At 42.5% G+C, this 26,769-nt stretch overlaps 1 protein-coding gene across 3 annotated transcripts in view; it reads left to right on the top strand.

The window, feature by feature from the left end:
- EPHA10 (EPH receptor A10) overlaps positions 1-26,769 on the top strand; it is a 304,331-nt gene that overhangs the window by 16,653 nt on the left and 260,909 nt on the right. The window contains exons 1-3 of one of the 3 annotated variants that reach the window (XM_075604750.1): positions 7,502-7,711; positions 16,585-16,649; positions 18,153-18,822. In XM_075604750.1, the coding sequence (XP_075460865.1) occupies positions 7,585-7,711; positions 16,585-16,649; positions 18,153-18,822 (862 nt within the window). In that variant the 5' untranslated portion in view covers positions 7,502-7,584. Of the gene's footprint in view, positions 1-7,501; positions 7,712-16,584; positions 16,650-18,152; positions 18,823-26,769 lie in introns of those variants that run through there. The other 2 variants (XM_075604751.1, XM_075604752.1) reach the window with 2 other exon arrangements.

The raw sequence follows: 26,769 nt of genomic DNA, 5'->3' as shown, positions 1-26,769 counted from the left end.
ATGAAGTCACGGCGCATTGCAATTTAATTTAATACACTGCTCATTTGAGAAATTGTCTAAAATCGCTAGAATCACTTAATGCTGACGCTATACATAGAATTCACGCCATTTGGTGACATTATTAGCCCTGTGCATACAAAGCCCCTGAAGAAGTGTGCACATGCGCACGAAACACGTAGGGTTATCTTCAGAGCTTGTAATTGACCAATCCGACGAGATCAACGCGTCAGACGTGGAACGGAAGCAGGACGTTCTTTCCTCCCCAAGGCCCGCCTCCCAGTGACGGAGTATCTGCCTGAGGAACGCGGAGAAACGCAGGAGCACGTTGGTGTAAGCTCCAGTGTGAACGGAGGAGGATCATGTACTCTCTGGCGGCCATTTATCTATTGCCTGACTACATCATTCATCTTGTGAGTAGGGTCCCGGTTTTACCGACCGGACCAGCGATCATCTTGTCTATTGCACATTTACAATTTTATTATTTTATCTCTTGTATTAAATAAGCTCTTTAATTTTGTTTACAGCCTTGTTACTGTTTGTTCAAAGTCAGTGAGTTTGTTGTTAGTGTGTCAGTCTATGTTTTATGTCCCTAGTCAGCATCACCAATTGCTGGCAGTGTTGCACTATATTTTCTCTTTGTTTTCTTTCATATTACGCAACAACACGGAAGAATATGTATCTGGTCAAAGAATTGAAGGGACTTCTCTTTGGACATTTCCCCTATTTCGAATTGATTATCCAGGACATTTACTCTTTTTGGACTTGTAAGGCGCCGGTTTCTTCTTTTTTGTCTCCTGTGCAGTTTAGTGACGCGTTTTACAGGGAATCGCAATTTTGGGAAAAAAAACCTCTTAACATTTCACTAATACATTTTGCAGTTTTGCACGTATCTGACCAGCATTAGATAGTAAGCTCTTGTGGTTAGGGTTCAATTGTGTCTGCATCCCTATGGGTGTGCATAGAATTTACAATCTCCCCATCGCATCATGCAGATTCTAAAACGAAGATTGCTGATTGCACTTCATCTGCCTCTAATCTGATTTACTGCAGTGAACTCTGACTCAGCTACATTTTTTCATCACCTTTATTCATCTGGTTATTTTGAATCTGGTTTGCCGATGCCTGGCGCCATAGTGCACAGGAAATAAACATGCAGCTCCTGTGGAACATATCACCGTGTGCCTGCTCTTTATCGCTGTAGAATCTGTCAGAATCCTGCAGCTTCCTTGTGTCACCGGTTCTCGGCTTAACCCCTTCACTGCCACACGGGACAGCAACACACTGCATGAGATTATAATAAAAAAATAACGGAGTAGGAACAATCACCCCTTATCTCACCTCCCCCACCCCCTCCCCCACCCCCGCCCTCTCTCATAAATGATTTATGACAATAATTAAATGACATATTACACGGCAGATTGTCGGAAGTAGCCTATGTAAAAGGCTTGTGTTCTTATTTTTTTTTTTTAAGAATACCCAGTCTGGGGTCTCGTAAATAAAATATGTGAAGAATAGATGGGATTGCATCTTTAAATTTATAGTTTCTGCCCAGAACGCCCAAATATTCCTGTTTTGGGTACCTGGGCCTCTTAACAGCTAAGCAAATTGCCACCAGGCTTGGACCCTTATGCTATAATCGGTGATTGCAGCAACTCGTCACTATCACATTTTATAAAATAAGAGGCTATGGGGTAAATTGACTGTACTCCGAAGCAGCAATTGAGGTCATTTTCAAACGACATCCCCATTGAAGTCAATGGGTATTTTCACCAGAAAGTAATGAACGCCCACTTCGGCATACAATATATAGAATAAGGCCTTAAGTTCTCTACAGTTCCATTGCTTATTATAAGTTAAAATATATGCAGATCCAGGAGAGATAATCAGAACGAAAAGTCTTGGCCCGGGCCTTCCAATTTGAATATAAACTTTTCATTCAGTGAAGCGAGAGATAATTGATCTAACTCTATTATCTCCTAAAGATTGTGACGTCCCAGTATGATGGATGTTAAGCAGTGGATTCCTGCATGCTTTCTAGTGCATTCTGCTTCTATTAGTCGAATGGTTATTCATAATGAACAGCACTGGCAGTGTCGCTGAATGCTCATAAAACACACACACTCCAGATACAGCAGAAGCGATGCCAGCATGCCCGTATTTTACTCAACCATCCTCCGGCTTCCAGCTAGACATTCATTTCTCAAGTCGTCCCGCTCTTTGGCCACAATGCAGATAACTGGATTTATGTATCATACTACATATTCCATGAGTGGAAACCAATTCCTTTCTGTAGACTGAGTCAGGTGGAGGGTATTTCAGGGTGATAAGAGTTTTATGTTCTCTCTATTTGTGTTTGGCAAAAATGGGCTCTGATAATTTCCCTGTCGGAGAGACCTGAATGGGATATAATTTCAGTGATGGGCATTTCCCTCCTACTGTCTCTGTACGTTCTCCCTACCTACCAATTAGACTGTAAGCTCCTCGGAGCAGGGACTCCTCTTCCTTAATGTCTAAAGCACTTATTCCCATGATCTGTTATTTATATTATCTGTTATTTATTTGATTACCACATGTGTTACTGCTGTGAAGCGCTATGTACATTAATGGCGCTATATAAATAAAGACATACAATGCAATACAATACAATTTGCATACATGGCAACAGGATATTTGATTATTTCTGGATCAAGATTGACATGCTGACATTCAAAGCCCAGTGGTGCGCAAACCTTTCCCCCTGCATTCTGTCCCCCTCTGCTAGCGCCCCCCCCCCCCTTACCTTTGCTCCGGCATCAAATGACGCCGCTGGGTCATGTCACGTTATCATTGAAAACGTGACGTCACATCACCCCACATGCCGTCACATCACATACCAACGCACCGCTGGAAGCCACGGTAAGGGAAGTTGCAGAGGCCTCACACGGTCCCCGTCATTTAATTTAAATGCCTTGGGGAAGAGCTCGGGGCCTTTGTAACCACCGTGCCCCCCTGGAAAATCTTGCGCCCCCAGTTTGCGCACCCCTACATAATCAGAGTCCCAGCTATCTGAAAGAGCTCCTGGTTCCCTATACTCGCACTCGTTCGCTTCTATTCACAGGTGAAGGACTCCTTACAGTTCCCAGAATCCCCTTGACTTCTCTTGCGACCCAAGCTTTAAGCCACGCTGCGCCTACTCTTTGGAGCTCTCTACCCCCTACGGTCCGAGAGCCCCTCTCTCAGAACATCTTTAAAAAAAAGTCTCGCCTCTTTACCCAGGCATTTACGGACTAAACCACAACCTACCCTGCATTTAATACTTACTTATCCTTCCATTCTATATTCTGTTCATTTAATATTCGTACATTTTTTATCTTGTGTTCGGTTTCTTTTATAGCTTGAAATGTTTTCCTTTGATGTTTTTGTAGCTTTAAATGTGTGAAGCGCTGTGAGTCCCATTGGGAGAAATGCCGTATATAAATAATGTTATTACTATTATTATGTCATCATTATTGATGGGTTCAGTGGCAAGGAAGCTGTTAGAGAAAAGGGCGTCCTTTTTGGAAAGCCTCTCAACCCTTACAGCGCCCTTGTAAGTTTCCTTGAACATTATGGCTCGTTTTTTTTTTTTGTGGGAGATCGAATTGGGGGCCACAGTAATTCCTTACTTTTTAAGCTCTTATGGAGCAGTCCCACACATGTGGCCTATTTTGTTTGTTTTGTTTAAGCAAAGTACGTTTGGTTTACAGTTGATTATCTTGTCACATACTTCCACTTTTTGTTTTCACATCGCATGGGGCTTCCCCAAGCCATCACGTGGTCGCTAGAGATGTACGGAACGTTGATGAGTTCGCAAGCGATTCGCTTAGCGTTAAGTCAGCGTGCATTGATATTTTATTTGCGAAAATCTCTAAAATCGTTAGATTCTCTTACTGCCAAGACTATAAGTAGGACTCACACACCCTGTTTCTCTCACTGGGGCTTATTCTATAAGCTCCGAAAGCGCCGGTCCACGCGGTATGCACAGAAAGCCCCGGTCACTTCAATTGGGCTTTCCGTGCAGACCGCGCAGGTCAGCACTTTCTGAGCTTGTAGAATGAGCTACAGGTAGTCCTCGCTATCCAACGTTCCCTTAACAACGAATGGCATATCCATCGCTTTACAATGCAACCCTATCGGCCATTTTTCGACGACGGAATGTGTTATCCAACGCTAACCGCCACTGATTAACATGGGACTCGCTTTACAGCGGATCCACTATCCAACGCTACTTCCAGAACGGGCTCCATTGGATAACCGAGGACTGCCTGCACTTTTGTGACATTATTAGCTCTTTGAGGCCTAGCGAAACGGTTCGTAATAAATTCAATTTTGGGGGGCGTTGGGGGAACACTTGAAATTTCACAAATGCATTTTGGACAGTCTCACATTTTAAGTTGTCGTGCTCCCGGTACCCAGGTGCTGCCCATCTTTCACCACCCAAAGGGTTGTTAATGTTTCTTTAATAGGGTTGATCGTAACTTCTCACCCCGATTGTACTGTATAATTAACATCCATTGACAGAGAAAAGGCGATCTCACCTATAGTGTTGAAATTTTTCCTTAGGCTGCAGTCCGAGTGTGCACTGTCGCACGCGCTCCCGGCGGGGGGGGGGCGGTGCGTTCACAGCGCTTCACTGCGCTCTGGGACAAGACTGCAGAGTTTGTGATGGGGGGCATGGCTGGGGTTTTCCAGGGGCGTGGCCCTGACCTCACACAGCTGGTTCGCCCTCATTGGCTGAACTGCCGGCGGGGGGCGTGGCCATGCCTCCGTCACAAACTGTAAACTCAATTTCACTGTCTTTTGAAAATCTGGTAGCACAGCGCGGCTGCACCTTCCGCGTGAAGATGCATACGGGGCCCAGCCCCATTGAGGGGCAGTGCTTGAACGCATAGCGCACGCCGAGGCATGTGCTGAAGAAGACACTGGGACCGCAGCCTAACAGTAAGTACAGCGAAGATGCAGAATGATTGTACCCCTGAAGACTGAGATGGCAGATAGAGTATATATGTTTTTACAGAAAATTGGATATATTCTGAAACAGAAAAGGTATGCAGAAATGTGCCAAATACATGGAAACATAGATTAGATCAGGGGGCGCAAACTTTTTTCCCTGCGCCCCCCTGCCGGCGGTCACCTCACCCCCGTGTCATTTGACGCCGCGTTGCCATGGCGACGCGTGTGGAGCCCAGGTAAGTAAAGGTTTATAGAGGCCCTGCAGCTCCCCCGGCACTTAATTTAAGTGCCTTCGGGAAGCGCGCGGGGCCTCTGTAAACCACTCGCCCCCCCCGCAGGCAGTCTCGCCTGGTGTCATGGGGTCTCGCCCCCCAGTTTGCGCACCGCTGGATTAGATCATTGACCCTGTGAGTGGGAAATGGTTTGTTTTCATTGTGAAAGATAATTAGAAAATGTACTGGGTCCTTTTGTTTGCATTCCTCTTGATCAATATAAATTTATAATGAGTTTCTCACCCAGTTAGAATTAAACACAAAGATTGCTAGACATACAGATGTGGGCAGCTTTATTTTACCTACTAATAATGCAGAATATTGCATTATAACGCAGAATATGACAGAAAATGTCCTACCGTAATGCACCAGTCAGGCTTTGAACCTGCTGTGTTACTATTGTATATTTTTCTACAAATGTAGGACAGGCTGTGAATGCAACTATAAAAAGGGTTTATTATTATTATTATTATTATTATTGTGTTGATTTATTAATAGTGATTTAAGCCCTCTACTCAGAGCTCACCTTTTATTGTATTCCCTATCCTGATAAACAGCAGTGGCTTTTATAGAAGAGATTTTCAAAAATGTTCTATTACATTTTTCCTACTTGCCCAGTTAATCTACTTTATGAACGAACAGACCATTCACAGGGCATGAAAATGTTTGTTTTGAACACAGACGTTCCTATTGGAAACGGTTCCAGCTTCTTGTACTTGTCCTGCTCTTCCTTTTCTTGTACAGAAGTTTGAACATAATTGTGCTCCTACGGGAGAGTCGTTAAATAGCTGGTATCAATCAAGTAGCACAAGTATAAATCATTTAAAGGCAAGGCAGGGCCAGCGATGCAGAGATAACCTTGTGTAGTAGCAGATAGTGAAGCATAATGCAATTTCCAGCTACCATTTTCAGGGCAGATGTTGGAGGGTATAGGCAGAGAAATTGCGAGCCGGATGAGAAAGTTTATTATGATACGAGAATTGGCTATGAAGCATATTGTGTGTTTTGATTTCCAACACATTGGAAGCACTGTTTTTTTTCCTTCCCAAATAGTGTTCTGGATGATTAAAACTTAAATGTACCTTCCGTTTACCCAATCGCCAGTTAAAGTGACTATGCAGCACATTGAAGATTAACGATGGGCGAATCGAGATTTGTTTCTCCGCAGTGTATGGCAAACTTTCCAAATGTTCGCAAGACCTGCGAATATTTCACTAGAACCTTTTGGAGCGAAAATATCTAGCGAAACAGCCCAAATTGTTCAACATTTGTAATTATTATTTTTTTTTAAGTGGCAAACAACAGCTTTGCAGCCTACTTTTTAAAATGTTATTTACAAGTTCAATCGAATTTCGAAAGCGAAAGTGATCAAAATGATTTGAGCTTTCAATGTCCATTGAATTTTTAGATTTAAGCAAACTCGTTGCAAACTTTAGGATTGAAGAAAACGTCTTCTTTTGAAGATGCATTCGCTTGTAGTTTCTGGCCATATAGGATCACCTTTGCGTAAAATCCTTTCAACGGCCATTTTGTTCACCTCTGTTATTTTTTTGCTATTTTTCTCTAACACTATTTGGGGTGTACTGTAGGTGCCTTTTAAAGAACAAAGAGTAATAAATTAAATACTGTAACAGGGGACTTATCCCTGTTCACAAATGTGCCTCTAATCCAGCAGTGTAGTGGTTAACTGCTGGTAGGCAATTAACTAACACCACCTGCCTGATTACAGGGGTTAGAAAAAGCCTGGATCCGAGACAGGAAGAAAGATTCCTTAGTCCACAACTGAGCTGAACAAGGAGACAGACGTCTTGAGCCTGCCAAAAGAGACTGCAAGCTGACAACAAGACACAGGGGATAATACTTCTATACCTGGATCCTGACATTGCCTTATCACAGACGGGTGTGGACACCAGGAGAATAAAGAAGCCTTCCCCTACAGCAACCCAGCTAACAGATAAAACTTTTCTTTTGACTATTATCTATGTCTATCTAAGTATATGAATGTCTCTATGATTTGGGCTGGTGAATCGCTGGGCTAACCATGCAGTTAGAGAGCTGGATCAAAAGTGTATATATACTCCAGAGTGGAGCGGATTTTGTTTGCTGATTTACAGGTTTGCTGTGTTTAAAGCAACAGGCGCAATAAAGCCTTATTTTAATTTCACCTTAAAACAGTCTCCATTGCATACCTCTGTACACGTCTCTTACATATGGTGTCAGAAGTGGGCTGAGAGGTGGCCCTTGAAGTTAAAAGGGGCCCCAGAGATTGCCTGTGAATTTTTTTGTGCTTTTTGCCTGCATAGTTCCTGCAAACAGACTGAGCAACAAAGCAAAGAATCTCATGCAGCAGAGACCAAAATTAAAGGGATACACATCCAGGCAGGAAATCTACACTGCACTGAAGAAAGCTACAAAACCACAGATGGACTCTTTTCCCAATCCCAAGAGGAGAGAGACTGCTGAAGCAGGTAAACCTTACTTGCCTATCACAGTAAAGTGTAATATGGCCGTTGAAATAGGGGTTTTGCCTTCCAGCCATAGTCAGGGTTCAAGAAGTAAGTTAGCCCTTAAAAAGGGATAGGCGTTTGTTGTTTTCAAATGTTTTGCTGAAGCAGTGAATACAGATGGTGACCCATGAGCGGTACTGATTCTGGAAGTAAAGGCTGCCACACCGCATAGGACTACCAGCTGTGAATGGAGTATATGCAGAAAAGTGGGAAAATTGATGCAAGACTGTGCTGAAGCAGGGGAATTTTCAGCAAACAAGTGCTGAGTGTAAAATTGCCCTACCGGGGAAAAAGGGATTGCTGAACTGTGTAAAAGGTATCCCAAAGCCAATTGCTGAGTGTTGAGTCGCCCTGCCGGGAGTGGAAAAAAATTCCACTGCAAAGAATATATATTTTTTTCTGCACGTAAAGTCTGTCTATGTATTTTGGGAGTAAAACAGGCACCCAAAGTGTGAAGAGTGAATGCCATAATACCCAAAGATGAGACTGAAAATTACTGAACTCAAGCAGAAAACCACATTATTTTGCTGAAGCGGAGGGATTGCACCTAGCAAGTAAATGGTGTAAAGCAAATAGAAGTTTTTACTTAGCAACTGCACATCCAGTATACCTAATGAGAAAGAATGCGTACACAGTACTGCTAATGTTTTAAAACTTACAAAAGGAAAGAAAAAGTCTACGGAGATGCATGTGAGAGCTACGAGAGCCTCTACAAGCAAAATATGCCCACCGGTAGGACTATCACAAGCTGGGGTTCTAGAAAATACACTGGCAGAAGCTGCAATAGAGTCTCCAGAGGTCAGGAAGAAAAATACACATGATAGCCCCAAAATGGAGGACAAGATGCGGCGTTCCTGTAATGAACCCTACCCCACGGAAGAGTGGCCCTTCCAGTCCGATGAGGAGGAAGACATCTCTTACGGGGAACCCAAACCAAGTCACACCCACAAAACACCCCAAGAATGGTGGGGGTGCCTGAACTCGGTACAAACTGAAAAGACCGCTCCCTATGTTGACGAATATGATCGGCAGGAGAAAGAGCGGGAGCAGGGGATCACCAAATATTTCCATCAGCTAATACAGTTGCAAGAAAAGCATGGTGGATCCAGTGAAGCTGCTAAAATTTCAAATGAAGATGGAGACCCCAGTATCCCTGAGGGGACAGAGTCATCCAAAACAAAAAGGCGAAAAAAGAAAAAGAAAAGCGGTTCTTCACGTACCGTGTCTATCTAAGTATATGAATGTCTCTATGATTTGGACTGGTGAATCGCTGGGCTAACCACGCAGTTAGAGAGCTGGATCAAAAGTGTATATATACTCCAGAGTGGAGCGGATTTTGTTTGCTGATTTACATGTTTGCTGTGTTTAAAGCAACAGGCGCAATAAAGCCTTATTTTAATTTCACCTTAAAACAGTCTCCATTGCATACCTCTGAACACGTCTCTTACAAATACCAAAGCACTTTCCTACTGTTCTCTGTTTGCTTTTAAGTATAGTAAAAGGAAACTAGTAGGATGATCATGAAAGTGTCTGTCCGACTGAATTCAGCGAGTGTGTTTTTTGCTTGGCTTCCAGCAGTGACACATCTCTGAGCTCTGAGAGCTGCCATTAGCTGAGTGCTTCCCAGTGATTCTGGATACTCTAGATGTATCAGCAGCAACTCGTTTCTATAATTGAAATAAGCTGGTGTTTCAGAAACCACCCAATCCGTGTTCAGCGAACCTATAGCCAGGACAGTGGGATGGCTGCTGGCCTATTTTGAAAGTTATGTGCAAAAGACACTTTGGTGCAAACTGGGCTGGGGGAAAAAACTGTGCTTTAGGGGCTGTGTATTATGGCACGGGTGCTCAACCCCAATCCTCAACAAGTCAGGTTTTAAGGATATCCTTGCTTGACCACAGGTGGCTCAAATCAGTCCCTGCTTTAGCACAGGTGGCTCAGTCATCGACTGAGCCACCTGTGCTGAAGCTGGGATATCCTTAAAACCTGACCTGTTGGGGGGGGGGGGGGAAAGGGGACTTCAGGACGGGAGTTGAGCACCCATGTTCTAAGGCAGCGGTGCACATAGTTGGGGGGGGGGAAAGGGGACTTCAGGACGGGAGTTGAGCACCCATGTACTAAGGCAGCGGTGCACATAGTTGGGGGGGGGGCGCTGAATTTGTCTGGGGGGGCGCGGGTGGTTGCAGAGGCCCCGCGCTCTTCCCTGAAGCATTTAAATTAAATGCCGGGTGATCGCGTGAGGCCTCTGCAACTCTAAAACTTACCTTGACCCCGCTGGCGTCACTCATGTCCACGGCAATGCGTCTTGAAATGACGCCGTGGGGTCATGTGACATCACACTCGTTAAACGACGCTGCGGGTCACGTGACGTAACATCACATGACCCCGCGGTGTCAAATAGGTAAGGAGAGGGGGCGCAGGAGAGCAGCCGGGGGGGGGGGGGGGGGGCGCAGCAAAAAAAGTTTGCTCGCCCCTGTATAAAGGTAAACAATTCAGCTTAAAATTGATGCTTAGTAGATATTCACTAACCTCTTATATGCGTTATTGCATCACAGTCCTGTTTTATATAGCACCGCAGGATCATGGTGCGGTAACCCATTTCAGATTTGAGTGAATCCCGGTGTTAGAGAGGAAGTGCATCAAGATATATTTGACCTCTATTGTGTGGATCAGCTCGTTGTTTGGGGAGCGGCAGAGTGAGTCAATGCAAAGAACGAGGAAAACTAGATCGGAGGTGCCAACATAGATGCATCTACTAGTGATGGCTCGTCCAGTAATTCCTCCCCACCTCGTCCTATAACAAGTCCACAAATCACGGGAGTGGCTTGAAATCAGTAATACATCTTCATACATCAATGCTAAGTGACACAACATAAAATTTGACTCGACATCAATATATCAGCAGAATTTCCATTTGGGATGCTCATCGCATAGGCCTCTAATTTAGATGTTGCTGCTGTTGCTTTAACAGTTTGGGATGCAGTTGACCTTGCTTAACTTGTTCACAGCTTAAGGGCTTCTTTACCACTTAAGGTTAGGTATGATGCACAGACATTTGTCAGTAGAGATGCCCAGATATATTATTAAATGACTGTGCAAACTCAAGCTGGCATGGTCTGAAACCAGCAATGAGAGCAGGTGGCACTGCTGTCCCAGGGCATGTAGTGTGCTGGAGATGTCAATCTGCTCGTACAAAAGAGGATAGAAAAATAGCACTCTGCTTCTCCTGCAGCTCTGAGCTGTTTTGCCGGAATGGATGTTGTGACTTATTTTTTACCACGATGTGATTTTTTGATGTTCGTTTCAGACGTCATTTGACTCTTTAAAGTGATCCCTATTCCCCCCTCCTCCCCCCCAAAAGAACTATTGCCATTTTAATTATATGTTTTTATTTGGAAATTTACAGGAGTTTCTCGGCGGTAGTGCCCCGATTGGCACTATCACAGTTTAATGAATAACCCCCATTGACTCTATGGACCTCTATTCAATATGCTGTGAAGCTGCTTCCACATGGTGGCAACGAGCTCAGCGCCATTCAATATACGGGACTTAAATCTTCTCCAGCACAGGGAAGATGCCATTTACAACCTACTGTATCGTGGCCAAAGAAGTCATATGAAAAAGCATATTCTATTCACTATGCTGTAAAGCCACTTCCCTGTGCTGGGAAAGACTTCATTTAAATGAATGGGACTAAATCTTTTCCAGCAAGGGGGAAACATTTTCACAACATATTGACTAGGGACCTAACTGCGTTGAAGCATGTACCCCAATTTATGTGTAGTGCTGAGTAAACCCTGGAAGTTGCAGAAACCATCACAGGGTAACTGGGAAATTAGATGTTTGCATTTGTTGTCAAATATGTTAGGGAAAATGACCATTATTTTGTATCTTTATTTGGATAAAAAGCACTTTGCGTGACAAATGTTGTCAATAAGTATGTGTATATAGATAGATAGATTATATATATATATTTGAAACGTACGGGTTTTTGTTTCGTACCATCTGTCGAAAACACAAGCTTCACACCACAACCTTCACTACAGCAGAATATAGATTTGATGAAAATAAAACAGAAGACAATGTTATTTATAACAAATTGCAAACTTAGTTGTATATTGGACTGATTTATATTAAGCACATCTCAATCATACCTACCAACAAACTCAAGATTAACAGTGAAATGGACATGCAGGACTGAGGTTTTGGTATGAGGACCTGGGTATGAATATCTATCTTGCATTTAACAGAAGCAGCATCTAGTCTATAATTTACACATACTGTAAGTAAAACAGCACCATCAAAATCATACTTAATGAGAACAAGTTGATCATATAAGATGTGGTGTCACAGAGGCCATAGGGAACCCCAATCACATTATACACAATGGTATCCAGCACTCATTGGAAATACGAAGATTGAAATCACTCAATGATTTATTAGAAAATTTGAAATGTACTCAAGGTTATTACATACAGTGTTGATCATATAGAACAGTAGTTCTTGTACTACAAAAAAAAATCAAGTCTGTTCTCAGGTGCGCTATTAGAGAGGGTTGGGGTTCCTTACAGTGCATCTGATCTCAGACGCGCTATTAGAGAGGGTTGTGGTTTCCTTACAATGTATCTGATGTCAGACGAGCTATTAGAGAGGGTTGGGGTTCCTTACAATGCATCTGATCTCAGATGCGCTATTAGAGAGGGTTGGGGTTCCTTACAATGCATCTGATCTCAGATGCGCTATTAGAGGGTTGGGGTTCTTTACAATGATCTGATCTCAGACGCGCTATTAGAGAGGATTATGGTTTCTTATAGTGTGTTACACATTTCAAAATATAATTATTGGATTCCTTAACCAAAAAAAGGTTACACTGGGCTAGACTATTGTGGAAGTTGTTGAATGCAGTCCATGCTCCTTACTTGTCTTTTTGAAGCACATGCGAATGCTATCTTAATAATGGATAAGTCGTGAATTCTTTCAAAGGCTTTTTCGACACATGCATTGACTGAAATTATCCCAGTGCACAGAGGGAGCATCTCTTCTGCTTTATAGCTTACTTACAACTTACATGGCTCCCCTGTCAAAGTGAAGCATAGCAAGATGGGAGTTAAGAAAACAATCCGTATCTCACTATTGCAATAAAAGGAGCGTTGTATTTTTGGTATTATCTTTTCAGTGGGGAAGTTATTAGTTCAGAATGGGGAATAGGTATGTTGTCTGAGGTGTCATTTGCATGCGGCGAGGTACAAAATAGTCTAATCTTGGAGGCAATGTTTAGAACTATTTTATTACTAATAATTTCAGTGTTAGATAGCACAGCCTGTGTGTGCAGCACTGCATATAATAGAACTCCCTCGCACCATGAATCCTCGCCTTGAAGAACGTACAGTTTATTTTCTATGTCTTCTGTAAAGCGAGGTAAAGGGCAATGTTTACTAAGTGGTCTTCAGCAATAAGGTCCTTTACAATCCATTCTATTAAATGGGCCACAAGGTGACTTATGGCTTAGCACCACTTAGTAATGATGTCCCAACACCGCTTGTCCATAGTCACGACGTAGCTAGAATTGGGTATTGAACTGGGTTTTCCCACATTAAAGACCAGTGCCATATCCTTTTTCATCCAAACTGACCAGCATGTGACAGCTTCCATCAATGAGATCTGTTATGAAATGTATTGAGATGACTTCCCTTTCCATCGACTTGCATTGGGTTTAGGGCACTTTCAGTAGGGATAGAGCAGAAAAGCCTAATTGTTTTAGCTATCAGACTCTCAATAATAAGTACATGCAGGGGGAATAGTGAATGAGCTTCTCATCTGCCTATTGTTTATTGGTCTATAAGAAAAAATCTCAACAACATATGTATGAGTGAGTAAAAGAGAAAAAACACAAAGCGCACGACTCTCATAGGGTAAATAAGTACATATATTGTGACAATATTAAGTGTGAAAAAATGCACGTACAAGAAGGTTATTCAAACAAGCAGGGCATGTTTAGGGTACATGTTACCACTCAAGGATATGGACAACTTGCTTCATAAGGATCTGTATGCACAGCCTCCGGTCCGGTCAGAAGCTGTCTCGTCTGATGCTGCAAAGTATCCAATCGTCCCCAGTAACAGTGTCCGTAACAAAGTACCCACGGGGTTACACAGAAGTAACGCTGGAACCAACTCTCCTACACCGCTAACCCCCCAGGCTGGAACCACCGAGGAACAACAAGACCTGCGTGCTATCCCGATAGTAAATCGGGATGATGACGTCACCAAGGCATGCCGTATACTAGCAGAGTCCCGCTGGTAGCTTGAACGGGGTCAGGAACACGGTGACAAATATAGGAGAGGGTGTCTGCAATAATAAAAACAATCCTACGCGTTTCGTAGATCACTCTACTTCGTCAGGGACGATTGGATACTTTGCAGCATCAGACGAGACAGCTTCTGACCGGACCGGAGGCTGTGCATGCAGATCCTTATGAAGCAAGTTGTCCATATCCTGGAGTGGTAACATGTACCCTAAACATGCCCTGCTTGTTTGAATAACCTTTTTGTACGTGCATTTTTTCACACTTAATATTGTCACAATAGATGTACTTATTTACCCTATGAGAGTCGTGTGCTTTGTGTTTCTCTCTTTTACATGCTTTCCTGTGTGATGTTGAGCCATCCATTCTAACTTGCTGTAGACTCTACAAATGAGTTAAAGCTGCAGCTCAGTCAATATCCTGCATGTGTGTTTTTTTTAATAAATCAGTTCTGTAGTAAGAAAAAATACTTTTAGCATTTTCTGTTTTTAAAAAAACAACTTTGAAAGACCAATTTTCTTGTATTCTATTTTAACAGCCATTTGCTAAGGCACTGCCCCTTCATGTCCTGTCACAAGCCCTGGCACACCCCTTTGTCAGCCCTGCCCTCCCTCTAGCAGCACATGTCAATGCAGGAGTGCTCATGAATATTCATGAGCTTCCACTGAGTGACAGAAGCAGAGGAAAAACATATCCCATATCTAAAGGTGTTGCCAAATTTCGCCGATCAATACATGGAGAACGAATTGACTGGCAGCTATACCGTTCTTTAGGAAATTAGAGATTGCCCACATGAAACTATTGAATTAAAAAAAAAAAAAAAAAAAAGACTGAACTGCAGCTTTAAGTTTTTTGTATGTATATTTAATTCAAATATCACATATTCACTTTATGGAACATAATTGTGTGTTCCTCTAAACCACTCAGTGCACTTTTCACACCATTCCTTATTGATTTGGTATGGGCTATAGGAATATATTATTGTAATATTTTTATCTCTATTTATCACAGTTAGTGCGCAGTTTGTTCTGTTTTTGTTTTGTTTATATGTATGAGTGATACTGTTTTATTGGACTAACAAAAGCACTTTTATTCTATTAGGAGCGCCCAGTAGCTTAGCCCCCTAGATTGGTCTTACCTTGGCCTCTAGAAAGGAATCTGGGTTTTTCAGTCTCGACAAAAATACTTTTGCACTTGTCTAAACAATTTCTTGGGTCACAAAAGTTATTCTACTGGGAAAAGGAGTGATTTACTGGGAGCAGTACTAGCATCGCTTTATATGCCTGTGATTGAAAATGTAGCAAAATAGGAAGAACGTGTGCTGCATGTATTGATGAGCAGCTTTGCATTGTAATTAATTTAGCTTATTTGCCGCTGGCGTGTTACCTTTACACAAATCACTTGTATGTGAAGTAAACATGCTGCCTAAACAGGCACAGCACAACAAAACATGCAGAGGTGAGGGTGTCTGTGCTTCTGGTGCACTCGTGGCAGACTGATAAATAACTTCTCCTTAGTTTTCTGCAGCACCAATACAGCATGTAATGTTTTACCTTTGTCATACCGCATAACACTGAGTATCTATCCTTTTGGGGCAGTGGAACATTTCAAATCATATCATATAATCATTCATATAGGAACCCCAGTATGCAGTCCATGTGTTAGGAGTAAGGCTGCACTTATAGTGCCGCGAAAGCGGCACGACATCGCGGGAAAAAAAGCATTGCTGCTGTTGCGTGCGATATAGTAAGCGTGGAGCGACGGATTGGTCGCGATCGCTGGAAGTCATCTCTATGTGATTTTCCAGCGACCGTCGCCGGCACTATAAGCGTAGCCTAAGAATGCAATACTACCCATCATTTCATGGGATTCTTTTGGAGGTACGTTTTGTAGGGTCTGAATAACATTTCTCAAGAAACCAAACAAATAATCTTAACACAGTATTGACCTTTATCTTCACGTACAATAATGCCTTCTATTGAGAAATGTCATAGGTGGTGGGACTAGTGGGGGTACCTTTATTGGGGCTGCATGCACCTCTTGCTGAGATTTTTTAATGTAAAAGGATTATAATGCAAACCATCACAGATGTAGTTTGTAAGCATCAGACAATGGTGATAATTTTATTGGCTAACTGATGCTTTCAGGACCACTTCATCATTTATATGTAACATCTTATCAGCCAGTCATATGCTTGCTACTGTATGAGTGGTGCATCAAACTCATTGAAGCTTAGCAAACATACCGACTTTTTCACTGACTGATGGACCATGTGAATATTATTAATTTGGTAGCTTGTGACATTAAAAGCATATCATGGAAGAGACAAGTAACACAGTTAGGACTGTGAGAGTACCCATTAGATGAAATTATAATGCGTGGTTGTGTTGTGCAATGTTTAAAGGTTAAGTGGAACTCAGAGCTTATCAGAATTGCTACACTGTACTGTTCATGTGTGTCTACGGTTTGTCGTAATGCTGGCAAAAGGTCTACTTTATAACAGCACCTCTCTGTGTTTGTTTTATTTCAGTTGTTTTGCTGGATTCCAAAGAATCACAAGCGGAGTTGGGCTGGACCTCACACCCATCTAATGGAGTAAGTGAAATATTTTTTAGTAGGTACTGTAATGTTGGGGCAAAAACACAGCATAGGAATTAGGAAAGGTGCAGTCTCTTGGAATTTATGGCAGTGATTAATTAAACTAGTGAAATCTTGCTGATCGATACCTTTTGTGTTTTACCGCTTAAGACAAGTATAATAATTTTAACGGAGAAAGGGTTAAATTATTTTTAATGTTTGAAATGTTTTGACACTCATTGAGGGGACTTATTGTTCATCTTGTTTTGTCCATCATCCCAATGATAACGGTATCAGATTATTCCATGCTCCTTTGGTAGGGTACAAAACAAAACAACAAATCCTTTATGTTTTAATTGACATCATTGTTAATGGAAGATTTCATTTTAAGAAGTCAAATCGTATTATTATTTTTGAAAAATTAGATACACATCTCAAACCTGTAATGTGCAAGTCAAAATGTACTCCCACAATAGGGTTGAATAACCTTTAGAAATCCCACCCAGACAGTGCGTTTTGCTCAGGTTGTACCTGTCATCGTTGACCTGGTTGAACTTGAGTTGCTCTTACATCTCTTACTCCCAGGGTAAGCTGCTTTTTATAGTCCAGGCATGAAGAGGGTTATAACAAATTCTTTGAAATGCCTCCAGGGTATACATAAAGTTCAGAATAGAAGCATTCTCCAGAGGAGAAGATTTTATAGAACAAGGTGGTTTGATAGTGACTGATTCAGCAAAAATGAGATATAGTATTTATCCACTAAAAGGGTGTCAGACATACAGAATGGCATCTTCTGGAAGGTAGTTATTAAAAAGAATATTTATTTTCTGTAGCAGTGTCCACAGCACTGTACAGAGGAACAGTAAGCCACTTCTCAAAAGAGTTTACAGTCGGATTTTAAGTTCTGGGGCAAAGGAGATGACTACGTGACCTAGCCAAGTCTCTGGTTCATTCTTCCCAAGTTCCCTTCTTGGAGCACACAGAGTAATAAACTTAAAAAATACATGGGAAATACATAACATAATCTAAAGACTTGACAGATACATTGTCATTACACCTAAAAAGTACTGCACACAAACTCTGCAGTGACGGTAGGAATAATTTGATGGATCATATATTATTTCAGTGTCTGCATTATGTAGTTACAATGTGTTCATACAGTACCAGCAACCAAAATCTCTGCAATGCTGATCTACTCCAGTGAATCGTTTCATGTAATTACGATGAACGTTTTGGTACAAACGTAGCAACGTCATAATAAGAGATATCATTCACTGGAGTATCATGGCATTCTAGCTATTTTCTTCAGAGTTGTGGGCAGTACATGGGCAGATGTGGGCACCCAGTGTGTTGTGGGGCGATATATGTACAATGATTGCACGTTCTACACTCAGTTTTACTTCATACCAATAAACAAAAGAAGTTCCCCAATATTTGCCTTGATAACAATCATACACTTGCCCCTGAAAGTGCAGCTGTGTTGGATGTGACTTTCTCTCTCGTCTTTATTTTACATTCCAGTGGGAGGAAATCAGTGGCGTTGATGAGAACTATAAGCCCATACGTACATATCAGGTCTGCAATGTGATGGAGCCAAACCAGAACAACTGGTTGCAAACGGGCTGGATCCTGAGACGGAACGGCCAAAGAATCTTCATTGAGCTCAAGTTCACTCTGAGGGACTGTAACAGCATTCCCGGAGTCGTGGGCACATGCAAGGAGACATTTAACCTCTACTACACGGAGTCCGATAACGACCTGGGCAGAACCATCAAGGAGAGCAAGTATGCCAAGATCGATACGATAGCAGCCGACGAGAGCTTCACACAAGGGGATTTGGGGGAGCGCAAAATGAAACTGAACACAGAAGTGAGAGAGATTGGGCACCTAAACAAGAGAGGCTTCCACTTGGGGTTTCAGGACGTGGGGGCTTGTGTAGCCCTAGTTTCCGTGCGTGTCTATTATAAAAAGTGCCTCTCCACAGTGCAAAACCTGGCTGTATTCCCGGACACGGTGGCAGAGGCAGCCTTTTCGACTCTCGTGGAAGTTAGGGGGACCTGTGTGAATAACTCAGAAGTAGACCTGGATAATCCACCCAGGATGCATTGCAGTGCAGAGGGGGAGTGGCTGGTCCCTATTGGAAAGTGTACTTGTAGTGCTGGCTTTGAAGAAAAGGAGGGTAGCTGTACAGGTAAAAAACAGTTTATGGTCTCTATAGATTTGCTGGAATAAGTTACTGTAATATATTTGTCAAAAAGGAAAATGTCTTCTCCAGTAAATGTGAGACTTTAGAGGGTAGTTGTCAAGGTTACCTTGATGTCTTGTTCCATCCTATCATACCTGTACATGCTGTAAAATGTATCCCACAGTATTTATGCTTAACTTATTTTTGCAAATGAAACAAATCAGTGACGATTAATGTACCCTCGCCCATGCATCTGGTTAGGAGTGTAAACACATGGTGCAGTATAGGGGACAGCTATTGCAGAGCAGGTAAATGGAACCATTTTTCTATACTGTACAACATGGTGGTGTAACTACTACTGCACATTTGCATCTTTCTTTTGCAAAACTGATCCCACAAATCTGCAGAAGGTTGAGAGCACAAGTTGCAGCTGAAATCTACAGTTTACCTAATGACTACAGATAAAGAAATTGTTGGGTGAAGGTCACAGCCGTCTCTCTCAATGATGGAATCTATGACATTAAATTGATTTCATTCAAATATTAAAGCGGTCCCATCTCTAATCTAAACCCGGGTTGTCTCTGAATCTGAACAGCATTATATTTATCTCCAGAGACCCCCCTGTTTCCAGACATATTTACCTATTTATATGCTGGTGTATCTGGTCCCTTTTGGGGAATTAATATGGCTGCCACACAAGCCTCACTCTCATTGGCCAAGAGGAAGCCACAATGTCAGAGCACGACATGGCAGCTTCCTACTGGATGATTCTGGCAGCAGTCCTTGATTTTCCTGTCATCCTACACATGAAAAAGTAATGCAATTCCGCTCCGGTGAGATTTCTGTTCGGATTCTGTAAAAATATATATTTATCCATTGCAAAGTGAGGGGGAATGCTGCTTTCAGCTAATGCTTGGACTGTGATAGCCTTGTATTTACCACTGATGTGGATAGTTATAGCAAGTCAGTTATTGCCAATGGCAAATATTCATCTTGTGTGTAGCTACTATTGATATGATGCCGTAATTCATCTGTAGAACTGACCTCATTGCTAACACGATTCTGTCTTTTAAAGCCACATACTAGGCCGCTTTCAGATAATACCTCAGTAAGTACCACTGACTACTTTGTAGTGTGTAGTAACAGTCTCCAACACACAGAATGTTAGCAATATTGTGTTAAGAGACAACATCATAACAGAAAATACTTACTTAGAAGTGTCTTTGGATTAAAAGAGCAGTTGTTACCTGTGCTATTTTTGAAGTTGATGTGAGATAAACATTTTTTTTTTTTTTTTTTTTTTTAAGTGAACTGGCTATAGTTTAAGTATTGATTAAAGAACAATTTGAGCCAATGCGGACTATTAGATATCCCAGACCCGTATATCAAGCAGGCCATTCTACCTCAATCTTATTTTAACCCCTTGATTGCGGGTTAAACATGTTGAATTACTGGGTTAACAATCTCATATTCTTCCACTGTGTATATTTAAGTAAAGCTGTGTTTTCTTATTGAAAAATAAACTGTACTTTTTTTCCATTACTAATTTGTAACTTAAAGTCTCCGTTCTTTTGCTCAGTGTTAAAATGTAGATGTACGTATCCTCCACCGGAAAGCACCTTGTTATCGTATTGACGCGTAGGAAAGGGGCCTGATCGGCAAACAAGTAGCACATGATCGGAGATTAGAGAGGTGTACGTATGCATGAAGGGTTTGCAGACGTCGTGACGTTTAATTGATTCTAAAAGCTTTGATGGGTCCCTTTGCTTCAAAGCCAAATGTGTGTCAACGTTGCAGAAGTAAGTGATTTGTGGCGTGGTTTTAGAAGCAGTTATAGAAGGGGTTGCTTAGCATAGTTTTACAATGGGATTTATCAAAGTTTCCGTCTGTAACTGCTGCATTGTTGGCATCAACTATACCTGCTGGGTCGGGGGCAGCGCTGACCCCCCATGCCTAAGAGATCTGATGGAAGAAATTCAAATAAGGAGTTTTCATGTTTTCATGTTTGGTAATGGTGCAAATTGGTGGATGACAGATTGTGTCATCTCCTTTGTCCTCCGCTGCCAGAGAAGCAAGTGACACATTGATCTCTATCTACTATTAGTAAAGGGTTAACCCAATTTTTGCTTCAATCTTTAGCTCAGTATATCTTTCGCCCATTATGCACATCCTGGTATTTCCTATAATGGATATTTTCACAGCCGGTTTTATTTGCACTGCTGATTTCAATTCCCCTCAGGGTCTCACTGCTCGGAAATACTAATTGTGACATTCAGAATATCTCCAAGGCTCATGGGACCAGTGGCTCAAAGTGCATTTAGAGATGTACTATTGACCTTGTGCTTTGGATTCACCAAAACGCGTTGATTGCTTTTGGTTTTGGATTACGGAGACAACGCACATTTGATGGAAAAAAATCATAACCATGTAATCTGTAGCTAGCTTTTTTGTTGCTTCCCATGTAAATACTGTATTTGTGCGATTTAGAAAAAATAATCATAATTATAACAATGTGTTTTTTATGCCTGTTTCCAAGTCCGGCAAACAACAGGACAAGTTAGAAGGAGAATATTTAAAAAGGGGACGGGATACCGATTTCCCCAATCCAGATTCACTAATTTGTATTAGCAGTATTTTACTATTGAGGTTTGAAAAACTCTGTACATACTGTTTCATCTATGAAAAGTTCTCCTGTTGCCCCATTAAAGGGTATTACAACCTTCGCATCAATTTAAAAGAGATTGTTTTCAAGCTTGATGCAACATTCATATTTATGATTTATGAGACTGGAAAGAGTGAAAATCTCTGTGCCAACCTCAGAAATATATGAAAAAGATAACTGTGATTAGTAAGGAAACCACTAGAGAGATAAGTATGACTCTGCAATCAGACCTCACCAGGCTTATCACAGATTACATGATTTAAGCAAAGTGCTTAATGATAACGCCGCCTATAAATATTTTCCCATCGCAGTACCTGTGAACAGAGAAGAAAGGTTCTTAGGTGGACGATTGATAAATATTCTGACTCTCATGATCTGCCTGTAGTCCAGTAGAGGTAAATAAGTCTAGGAACAGTCCCATGTGTATCTGGGAGACATACTGTACAGGATGGTCTGGCCATCCTAAATACAAAGTGTGAACATGTCCTGCCTTCACCATGGATACTGAGTGATCTTGGGAAAATAATTAGATTTGCCTTTGCTACAGGCTACCTCAGTGTTTTCAACCTTTTTTTGGTTAAGGAACCCCAGAATTAGATTGTGAAATTCTGGGGAACCCCAACCCTCTCCCCCCATCTATACACACACACACACACACACACACACACACACACACACACACACACACACACACACACACACACTAACTAAAGCTGCAGAATAAGAAATATATCCTACGTGTTTTTTTTTTTAAATAAATCAGTTCTGTACTATGAGAAAATACTTGTAGATTTTTTTAAAAATTACATTTTTAATGTATTATAATGTAACAAGCATGTTTTGTTTTTATAGCAACCATTTACAAAGTCACATCCCCTTCCCCTTCTGAAACAGGCTCTGTCACAGTCCTTTTTATGCCCTGCTCTCTCACTAGCAGTGCACCAATTGTATATACTCACTGCCTGGTCACATGATCTTCCCCACAGAACTTTGCATCTTTGGTCCTCTTCTGCTGCACTGACTGCAATTTAGTGACACCCCCCCCCCCCCCAAAAAAAAACAGCAACTTGGACTGCTGCTTTAAGGGAGCTGCCGGGTTGTGGCAAAAATCCCTGATCCTTCCTCTCCCTGCTGTCAGCTGGAACTTGAATGTGACTTCCTGTGCAAGCAGGAGCAGGGAGAGGATGGATCGCAGTGACCGGGCGGCGTGGGGTGCCGCCACACCTGGGACAGCTGGGAGAGTTGTCCCAGTTCTCTCCTCCTGGCAGCCACGGACCCCCTGACGGGTGCTCGCGGAACCCCGGTTGAAAATGACTGGGCTACCTACTTGTAATTTGGTAAGTACCACAACTTTGCTCATCGTTCTCTAATTGTGTTGTTTTACCAAAATGTCATTATAATTCAACCCCTCAGTTCCTGGTACTAAATTTCCCATGGAGTGATTTGGCAACCACATAACATTGCACCAAGCTGATATTGTTAAAGTGTCACCAAATTCTTCCCTGCAGGTCAGTTCCCTCTGCGGGGTTTATCGGAGTCAGGCAATAGGTTTGAATGGGAAATATGTAACCAGAAATCTATTGGAGTAACTGATGTGTGTAAGAAAGGAGTCCTGGCTTTTTAGACAGTGAAAACAAATTTCTATAGGGACACTTTGTATGTACAAGGTTGATCCTTTTGTTTAAAAGCATGATCCAATTACGAGCTGGAAGCAACTGTTTCTTGTGTAAGGGCTGGGACCCGCTGCGCCCGGCGGCGCGGGCGGCTGCACGGGCTTTCCCCACCAGCAGGGGAATCCTCCCGAGCCGGTCCCAGTCCCCCCTGGCTGCACAGCTCACTACACGCTGTGACGCGTCAGCCGCTAGGGGATACAAGAGAATTGTGATCCCTAGCGTTGACGCGTCACGTGGTGTGGCTGTGAGCCAATGAGGAGGGGAGGCTTCGGGGAGCGGGGAGGAGTGTGGAGGGAAAGCAGCGTGAGTGCCTGTCTGTGTGTGTATGTGTGTGTCTGAGTGCCTATCTGTGTTTGTGTATGTGTGTGCCTGAGTGCCTGCGTGTGTGTGTGTATGAGTGCCTGCGTGCGTGTGTGTGTGTGTGTGTGAGAGAGTGCCTGCGTGTGTGTGTGTATGAGTGTGTGTGTGTGTGGCTTGTGATCAGCAGCTCCAGCCCGAGCCCGTGGAGGAAGGGAGGGAGGGGAGAGTAGCGGGTCCCTCCGCTCAAGCAACGCCCCCCCTCCCGCTCAAGCCTCCCACTCCCGCCCACCTCCCGCTCCGGCTCCCGCTCCCTACAGACCACATATCGCGGTCTGTGTCTGTCAGCGCCCCGCCTGTCTGCAATGCGGGAGTGCTGACGGAGGGAGCGGGGCCTTAGCCTTAGGGTGAGTGCAATGAAAATAAATGTGACACCCTCAGATGTTTAGAGGTAGGCTTTCATTATAAGCAGAGCTACTATTGGATATGTGCTGTGTCCTTTGTATCTTGCAATATATACCATGTCAATCCACAGAGCCCTCTAATAGAAGCGAAATCAACTGCAGTTCTTCTGTTAAGAAAGGCTTACTAAGCATGTAATAGTAGAATAGAGTCTCCTTGAGATTAGTTTGGTTCAACAACAACTAAAAGCTGACCGCTGGGTTTCGCCGGCTAAGATTAGATTTTTAAATATCAAGGATAATGGATTCTGACATGTGGAGAGTTTTTATGGCTCTTTAGCAGAACATTTTAGACCTACAAATATGTTTTATATCTCTTAGTATTGTTACTTAACCCTTTTGCCGCAGACATGCTGCAGGCATCCCAGGTACAGGAGGGGTTTAGGATTCAACCCGTGTATAGATATTGTTTGAGAAAAACACAAAAATATAATAAACCACAGTGTATGTTTAGTTACAGTATTACAATTCCTCCTTACAGATCCTAGAATATGCATTTGACCATTAATAAGCAAGATCATTCATTCATATGAAAGAAATCGGCTTTCATTCATTTTCAATGACACCTCAGACAAAAAGTTATGACAAATATGAACAGAGACAGGATGTAACATATTCAGTTATGATATGTATGTTCAACTACTCCCTAATACTTTCTATTGACTTTCCCCAAATGACAAGCCTTGGGGACTTTGTACACATGCACATAGTACTGAAAATGGCAACAACAAAAACACACACAATAGTTAGGTATCACAAATTCCTGACATTATTCTTCCCATGATTTCTTTAGACCATATCCTGCACTTTTGCCCCACTCTTGCACTCTGGGAAATCATTGTACTCAGATTATGAAAAGGCTGCGTGTTTAATGAAGATGCACGGTTATTCCATAAGAGCAATTTATAGTGGAGAGGGGTGTCGGGGGAGGGCAGTTTCTTTGCATGTTAACATCGCTGCATGTTTGTTTTCCGACTTTAAAGGTAGTCCTAACTTCAACTTGCCGCAATTCACCACTAGGATGATATACCTTTTTGTTATCAAAAGCAAGGCAAAGTACAGACAGAAATACGCTGTGAGGGCTGGCACATGGAGGCCCTTGTGCCCTTCAGTGAATGTCTTATCTTTTGTGCTCATTTCCTAGGAGGACTTGCACTTACCGCTGACGCGTTCTGAGCAGAAAAGGAGGACCCTCCTCTTTCAGTTGGGTCACTGCGGTGATGTCATGATCATGTGATTGCTGAGGAGCCCTGAAAGTGCTAACTAACTATTGCCTTAATAGCCCATATATCAGGCCTGCACAACTCCAGTCCTCGAGGGCCGCAAACAGGCCAGGTTTTCAGGATATCTCTACTTCAGCACAGCTGGCTCAATTAGTGGCTCAGTATAACTGAGCCACTAATTGAGCCAGCTGTGCTGAAGTAGGAATACCCTGAAAACCTGGCCTGTTTGCGGCCCTCGTGTACTGGAATTGTGCAGGCCTGATATATAGAGTAAAAGAGGCTAAGAGCATCTTTCCCTTAGGAATGATTCCACAATACAGGCATACCCCGCATTAACGTACGCAATGGGTCCAGAGCATGTATGTAAAGCGAAAATGTACTTAAAGTGAAGCACTACCTTTTTTCCCACTTATCAATGCATGTACTGTACTCTAATTGTCTACATACGTGCATAACTGATGTAAATAATGCATTTGTAACAGGCTCTATAGTCTCCCTGCTTGCGCACAGCTTCGGTACAGGTAGGGAGCCGGTATTGCTGTTCAGGACGTGCTGACAGGCGCATGCGCGAGCTGCCGTTTGCCTATTGGGCGATATGTCCATACTCACGAGTGTACTTAAAGTGAGTGTCCTTAAACCGGGGTATGCCTGTACATTATTTTATCTGCACTAGTCCCGTTTCACCAACATTAGCACAGAATCTAGCAAAAAAACTTGTTTGTATTCGAATGCTTCCCCAGAGAAAACATTCATGTAAATTGCTCGGTCAATTATGTCAACTTCAAGTGGCAACTATTTGCTTAAAAGCTAAGTTTTTGCATGAGTCTGTGCATGGAATAACAAAGTTGTTTTTGGAAAACACAAATGCTCCACGCACCCAGTGTACGTGCAGAGTGTTTCCTTGAAATGCCACAGGATAATTATCCAATAAAAACAATTAAATGAAACGTGAGGCTCAGCAAATCATTGCTGTTGTCAAGTGGGCATCTTAACATTGCTGTTCTACCCATTGGTAGCTGTCCATGGTAGGAATAATTTGCAATAGTTAACACTTCTGAACAGTTATAATACTGTAACTTCAGTTACAATGATACTGAGCACGTCAATAAACATTCCATAGTTGGCCAGTTACATTTCTTAGGGGCCTCTGAATGGGGAAGTGTTTATCAAGGAAGTGTTTTCTCTCCCCTTTCCCCCGTGTGTGTGTGTGGGGGGGGGGGGGGGGGGATTATACAGTGACTTCACACACAAGGGAGCAGCCAGAGGAAATTAAACTCCTCCCAAGTTTCACATTAAAAAAACACTTGGTGTCAGATTTAGGTAAAAAAAAAAAAAGTGCCAATACATGGTAGGCAAATACATGTAAATAGCTTATCAATAAAGTTGGTTTCATTTCCTCTGGCTGCTCCCTTGTGTGTGATGTCACTGTGTAATCAGCAAGTGCACGCGCACACACACACACACACACACACACACACACACACACACACACACACACACACACACACACACACACACACACACACACACACACACACCATTTTTAAACTGTGGAAATGATTCCAAATTGTAGCCAACAATTGTATTTTTCTTGGCCTCTAGGGTGTGTATCAGACTTAATAAACACTTAACACATC

Source organism: Ascaphus truei, chromosome 6, assembly GCF_040206685.1.
Source record: "Ascaphus truei isolate aAscTru1 chromosome 6, aAscTru1.hap1, whole genome shotgun sequence".
NCBI classification, from domain to species: domain Eukaryota; kingdom Metazoa; phylum Chordata; class Amphibia; order Anura; family Ascaphidae; genus Ascaphus; species Ascaphus truei.
The sequence above is the reverse complement of the archived record's forward strand: the minus strand, read 5'-3'. Positions and strand labels throughout refer to the sequence as shown.